We start from the raw sequence: 6,915 nt of genomic DNA, 5'->3' as shown, positions 1-6,915 counted from the left end.
AAAGTGATCAATGATGTAGAGTGTGCCTAAGGAGAGTCACATGGAGAGAAAACATTCTCTCAGGGTTTCACAGAGAGCACATTGGCCAAGCAATGGCCGTGGCTCATGCACATGGCTGACACTGACAAAGGTTCTACAATCTGAGGTACAGGGGCCAGGGCGATGGCTCAGTGGAATAAGTGCTTCCCTGACAAGTGTAAGGGCCTGAGTTCAAACCCCGGTTCAGAAAAAAAAAAATACAATCTGAGGTACAGGATATCAGGATAAATCCTGGGGGGATTTCACTGACCTTATCAGACCCCAAAGCTACAACTCTTGTTGCATAGGTCCTGCTTTACCTTGGTCTTAACCATCCAGTATAAAAGTATAAAAATGAAGTATAAGAAGTAAAGCCATGGTGTTATGTTGAGCTGTAGGGGACTCAGGTCAACAATTTCTGACATTGTCAGTCAAGAGGAAGACCCAATACTATTATGGGCTACTGCACTCTTTTAGAATATTTTGCTGAGTTTACACACCTATAATATTCAAATAACGGAACTTAACAAAAAAAGGGGATACAGATGAATGCCCATTTTGTATCTATGTATTCAAAGTGGTTAGAAAAGATATATAGTTACATTCTCTTAATGAATTGAGTGATTTGTTCTACTGGTGTTTGTAAATAAGATATCATTTCCACATCTTGTACAGCAATTAGCCACTAAGAAGAATGTATGCAATGTGTTAATTATTGAAACTGTCCTACAAATTTGATTTGAAACTGTCTCATTGCTATGTGTATATCAATAAAATCATGGGAAAAAAAAGAAAATACAAGAAACACATGAGTCTCCTGGTAGCACCAATGCTGACAAGACTACAACTAACCACCACCATGAAAATCCCGTGGGACATACTTATAAAATTATAGTGGATGTACATTATACTGCTAATATTTTTAATAAGGCCTCCAAAATTACATAAAGTGCAGGGAGAAGTGAAGATAACAGTTAAAAGAAAATTACTGATCTGCTTTCCATTGTTGAACTACAGTAATCCACCATTTGTTTAAAATATATATCAGATCCTTATTAAATGTCAACACCTATGATAGGTACAAAATGACCAAGATATGCATGTCCCTGGTAGAAAGGGAACTACATTAATGCAAATGTTGAATCAAGGTATAAGTTGTCTGCAGTTCTAAAGTATATGATGGCTGGAGTCATGGTCTTGTTTATTTGAAGAAATCTCTGTCTCTGAATTCTATTTTTTTTTTGAGATATCAGGATCCTGTGCTTGCCAGACAGGAGAGTATTCCACTGAGCTATCTACCCAGCCCCTCTGAATTCTATAAATAATTGCTTTGTGATAGAGGAAGATTGAATATAAGTTCACAGAGAGGTAAAGCAGGGAAATTCCAAGCAAGAATATGAAAGATGATGTGGTCTAAAATTGCTCAATTTTCTTTTCCTTTTAAAGAAGAGGATACCTCTCGTACCAGTTTTATCATAATAGAGTAAAAGAAAAAGGAAAATTCCAAAGAAAATAGAGTGAGGAAGAGGAAATGGAAGACTAAAGGGGCAAGACCTAGAGCATTCTAATCAAGGACACATTTATTTGTGGACACTTATGGAATGTGGACAGTCGTGTGCACCTTCAGATGTACTATATGTTATTCTTTGAACATAGTTTCTTTCCCAAAGAGAGAAAATTCGTGCATCTGAACTGCATAATTTCTCCACATAATTTATGTGGGCTACTTGAACACTGCCCAGAATGGTGAAAAAATTTAGGAAAAAAATCATTGAGTTGACATTGTCAGAATGACTCAATGGAACATAGACTCTTTTCCACAAATAACATAAGCATCTTTGCCCTCTGTGCAGGTCTTGCATTCCTGGCCCAGGTCTATGTCGATGCTATCAACAGTGGGGAACTGCCCTCCGTGGGAAACTCAGTGCTAGAGTTGGTCCAGAGAGAGAACTCAGCTGCAGTGCAGAAGGCCTTGGCCCACTATGACCAGCAGATGGACCAGAAGGTGCAGCTGCCCACAGACACGCTGCAGGAGCTGCTGGACCTGCACGGGGCATGTGAGAGGGAGGCCATGGAAGTATTCACAAAGAACTCTTTCAAGGATGAGGATCACCATTTCCAGAAGGAACTACAGGTAATTGGTATTATTGTGGCATATGGGCTTTAGGATTAATAGAAGGTAAGCATTTTCTATGAATGGTAAAGCAGGACTTAATTAAGAAAAGCAAGTACCAAACTTGAAAATGATGACAGTCACTGATGGGGTTAGCTCCATGTTGCTTTTATCCTAAAAATCAAAAAAGCATGTATGTACTCTAAGGAATTTAGTTTTTCAAGTTTTCATATAAGCACGTGTTTCCCTTTCAACATAGTACACCCATGGACAAAAGCTAAATTGATTTTATTCCTTTCAAAATTATATTTGCAAGGTGTTATCATGACTGCTTTATTACTGAAACAAAACTGGCATGTGTATCTACTGAAAGATGGCACATGCAGGATGTGCAGAGTTAGCCACCGTCCTTCTAGTTAAGTGTGCACTTCTACCTTCTCACACAAGTAGAAAAGGAAAATATAAAGTGCATAAAATAGTAACCTGCATTTCCAATCCAGACAGGGATCAGAAATAAGGATAATTACGATTCATTTAAAGCACAGATAACAAGAAAAGTTGGTTTTAGTAACTTTCTACCCCAAAACGAATTGCTATTTTTCATACAGTATCATTTGCAAAACTTTTCAAGGTTTGGTGGAAAGCATCTAGTCTAGCTTATATATTTCACTAAATTTTTACAAGAGATTTTATATTCTTTTTGAGTCCAACGCCTGGGAAGACTGAATTTTTGTTAACGTCTCTGGGATTTTGTCCCTTTGAAGACCCTCCTAGATGCAAAGCAGGATGACCTCTGCAAGCGGAACAAGGAAGCCTCTGCACGTTGGTGCTCAAGTTTACTTCAGGGTATTTTTGGTCCTCTGGAGGAAGAAGTGAAGCAGGGCATTTATTTTAGGGCAGGAGGCCATAACCTTTACCTTGAAAAAATGGAAATCTTGAAGGCAAACTACTATCAACATCCAAGGAAAGGAATACAGGTATCTCCAGACTTATCTATTAACTTTGTGAACATTCTAGAAAAACACTGAACACAAGAGGAAAAACACATGGATACAGGCACAACGATGAGTCTACACCTCAGTCTTTTTTTTTTTTTTTTTGCCAGCTCAACCCACCCTGAGGGCAGTCCTGGCACAGCATGTGGTGCTGGGTCCTACTTACCTGCCTAAGTGCTTATCTACACAGGCACTTTATTTTTAAAAATTTTTATTTATTTATTTTTTTGGTGGAACTGGGGATTGAACTCAGGCCCTTGCACTTGACAGAGAAGCACTTATTGCACTGAGCCATCACCCCGCTCCGATGCAGGCACTTTAGACCACTGAACTATCTCACCGGCTGCTGTCTTTTTGGTTAGTATATGTTTATTGTGCATTTTTGTAAGGAGTTGGCACAAGTACATAATATCCCTTAATTCCTTCTTTTGTCTCCTTTCATTCAGTTTCTCCTTACGTCTTCGATCCTTGATCACTCTTCCTTTTTCTCTGATACATATTTGAAGTACATTATGTTTACATCCTTGTGGGGAATTGGCCCGTGCATATAACATGCATTAATTTTTTTTCTTCCTCCCCTTCCCCTCTGTTTTCCTCCCTAATTCTCTCAATGCCTTTCCTCTTTGAGAGAGACCTACCTCCGCACTTCCTGTTATTTATCTTTACTTGGGCTTTATTTCAAGCAGTGTTCATGCAGAGCCACGCGCTGTACCTTTCCAGCATAGCCATAGCCAGGGCACAAAATGAACATCACGACTATCTCCAGACTTCTGTTACAACCTTTAATACTCATGGCCGCAAAGGAATGCTATGTTGGCTACATAGAATGAAGCTCCAAAATCGAATTTTATTTAACAAATGAGAAGGTTTTAATGTAGTTTCAATAGTAGTCATGGGTGCTCAGTTGTCAAGGCCCAGGTCATGTGCACACCTGGAGCAGGGTGGACTTGTGGACAAGTCCACCAGCTGCTGGCTGAGCATCCACTAGGAGGACAGGATGTGGGGAGCAAACAGAAAGAAAGAGGTCCACATGGCTGCAACTTACACTTCCCTGGTTCCAACTGCATGTTTTGGGGTTCATAGGCTGAGGAAGTTCTGCAGGATTACCTGAGGTCCAAGCAGTCTGTGAGCGATGCTGTTCTACAGTCAGACCTGGCTCTCACCACCCGGGAAAGGGAGAAGGAAGGTGAGATGAAAGTACAGGCAATGCCATTGGACAGGAAATTCCCAAATATGAAAATAAATGCAACCAGGCCCTAGAGCCCCACAGTCAGCAACTATGTGATCATCTGGAAAAGGGAAGATAGCCCAAGGCACCTGTATCCATGGAGTGGTAACAATATTAGGTGAGAGTGGGAAGCAGGTGGGAGCGGCACAGTCATCTCAGAGAGGTTTGTTATTTCTTCTTACACAGAGGTTCAACGCAAAGCAGAGGTTGAAAGGGCCAAATTAGAAAGATTGGAGGCAATTGACCGGGAGATCCAGCGAATGATGGAGGAGAGGGAGAGGTTCCACCAGCAGCAAATGAGACAAATGGAGATCGACAGAGCAAACCTGGCCCAGCAGCAGAGGGAGCTGCGGATGGAGCAAAAGCGCAGGCTCCGGGTATGTATCAGAGGTTTCATCTCAGGGTTTGTCTCTTCTCTCCCCTCATGAGCATGAGCCTGAGCCACGGCGGTGGGGCTGGGCAGTGCAGGTGGAGGCCCAGGACAAGTACCCTGGAGTCAGACTGCTGGGCGAACCCAGGCTGCACTTCCTACCAAAGACATGGCTGAGGAGGCAAGGGCTCGCTTCCCCCTGCGCCTCGTTTGCCTCTCCTGTGGAACAGGCACAGTGGTGGTACATGTTTTACAAGGCTACTGTGATAATTAGATGATTGATTCTTGTGTTCACAAAAATACTAGGTACCCAACAAGTATGTAAATTGCTAAATAAAAACAAAGGCCTTTCTGTCCCACAATAGGCTTTAATCTTGGTAACTGCTCTGTAAAATGCTTTGCCTTGATTGCAGATGCTTTCTCACATCAGTTCCTGTGGCCCTCACTTTGCCCCTGCCCATCCCTTGGCCGTCTCTGGTTTGCACTTTGTTCCATTCAGTCCTGAGCAGCAAGGACTTAATTCAAGCAGCAGCAGCCCCTATGTGTCAAGCACCATAGAGAGCCCCCAGCAAGGCCCTCTCATCTACTCCATTCACTGGGGAGCAGAACCAGTGTGCCCACAGGCTTCAAATGAGGCAAGTGAGGTCCCAAAGTGAGAACTAAATCCTGATATCACACAGCCCTTAAGCTGTCAAAACTTCTTGCTGTCAGTGTGGTTCAGAGCACTGCTGCCCTTGCAAACCTGGTGTGCAATTCCTCTGTGAGCAGCCTCCTGAGCCCATGGCTGCCCTAAACCTTCGCCCTGCTTCCCAGCCTCTCTGCAAGCACTGGTTGCTCAGAGCTGCTCCAAGACATTCTTGAGATTGATGCTCTTTTCCAAAGGACAGTAGGGGCAACCCATGATTTATTTCTGTCTTTGAAAGGAGTGGTGACCAGGAGCACATCCTCACACAGGGCTCCGATGCCTCAGCTGACTCTGAGGGTGTCCTACCCACCCTTTTTGTATCAGCATCTTCTATTCAATGCATAACTATGATTGTCCTGTGGTTCAGTCAGAATTGAAGTCAAGATTCTGACTGAGATTACTCAGCGACGTTGTCTAGTATAAGGGTAAAAGGTGCACTCATACAGAATCCTGAGTACACCAGTATTTCAGGGATGGAAACATAAGTTTCAGGAGCTAGAGAAAGAGGAGGAGTAGTTATTGCTGTAGAAGGCTGGATGTCTAGAAGTGGAGAAGAGCTTTTCAGAGACTGTGTACTGCCACTGTGGAGCAAATGAGTAAGGACAACTCAACTACTGAGGAGAATAAAAACAAAGTAACAGTTATGTTTCCAGAGTGATTTACTACTTAAAATTATCTGTTAACTGATATATTTATAAAATCCACAACTTTTTAAAAAGTCAGCATGCTGTCACACATGACTACAAAGAATTAAAAAGACTGAGTCTTTGGTAAGGAGAAAGATTACCTAAGATTGACTGTTGTGCTATTGCCTGCGCTTTATAATCTCTATTCACCACTTTTAGGAGGAAGCAGAAAGGCAAAAGGCAGAGGCTGAGGCTCAACAGAGAAGACTGCAAGAGCAGCTAATGTCTTTGAGATCTTCTGCCTCAAGGCGTGATGACTGCATCTTGCTTTAAAGTGCTAAACATTTGAGCTTTCTTTTTTCTCCCTTTGACTGCAGAAAGGAACAAGAAATATAGAACTTTGGGCAATCGATATTGAAGGCATTCCATTGCCTCCTGTGTAATTTTCTGTATTTGGCTCAGGGTATTACAAGTTCACAGGTTGCGAGTTAACGAAACAAACTGGGTCAGTGGGCTGAGAGCAAGATCTCAGGCCCAGGTGGTCACCGCTGCCGCTGTGCACAGGTGTGGGATGCTGTCAGAGGAGGCAGCTGAGGTGCAGGGGAAACGGTGGACACCTCTCAGCTTGACAGAGACCCCTACTCTACAGCTGTGGCATAGCTGGTCAGCAGTGTCAGCAGGCCATCCGCACAGAGACATTCCAAGCTGAGAGCCAATACTATTAGTATGAAATGGAGACATTTTGGAAGATAAATTAGTAGCAAAGAAACTACGCCCTAGACTTAAGGACTAAAAAACCCAAATACGGTAGTGATTTCCTTTATATTTGACCTTACTGAAAAATGTAATTTAAATAGTACAATCTATAATAGGAAATAAA

General features: G+C 42.4%; 1 protein-coding gene across 2 annotated transcripts in view; it reads left to right on the top strand.

Annotated features, from left to right (window-relative positions):
• LOC101585995 (guanylate-binding protein 5) overlaps positions 1–6,462 on the top strand; it is a 31,861-nt gene extending 25,399 nt beyond the window's left edge. The window contains exons 7-11 of one of the 2 annotated variants that reach the window (XM_023708661.1): positions 1,872–2,152; positions 2,896–3,108; positions 4,210–4,312; positions 4,541–4,731; positions 6,255–6,462. In XM_023708661.1, coding sequence (XP_023564429.1) covers positions 1,872–2,152; positions 2,896–3,108; positions 4,210–4,312; positions 4,541–4,731; positions 6,255–6,368 — 902 coding nt within the window. In that variant the 3' untranslated portion in view covers positions 6,369–6,462. Of the gene's footprint in view, positions 1–1,871; positions 2,153–2,895; positions 3,109–4,209; positions 4,313–4,540; positions 4,732–5,650; positions 5,726–6,254 lie in introns of those variants that run through there. The other variant, XM_023708662.1, reaches the window with a different exon arrangement.
• Positions 6,463–6,915: the final 453 nt, after the last annotated feature.

The sequence above is a fragment of the Octodon degus genome, unplaced genomic scaffold, assembly GCF_000260255.1.
Source record: "Octodon degus isolate 3935 unplaced genomic scaffold, OctDeg1.0 scaffold00430, whole genome shotgun sequence".
NCBI classification, from domain to species: domain Eukaryota; kingdom Metazoa; phylum Chordata; class Mammalia; order Rodentia; family Octodontidae; genus Octodon; species Octodon degus.
Note: the sequence above shows the minus strand (reverse complement) of the source record. Positions and strands in the feature narration are given on the sequence as shown.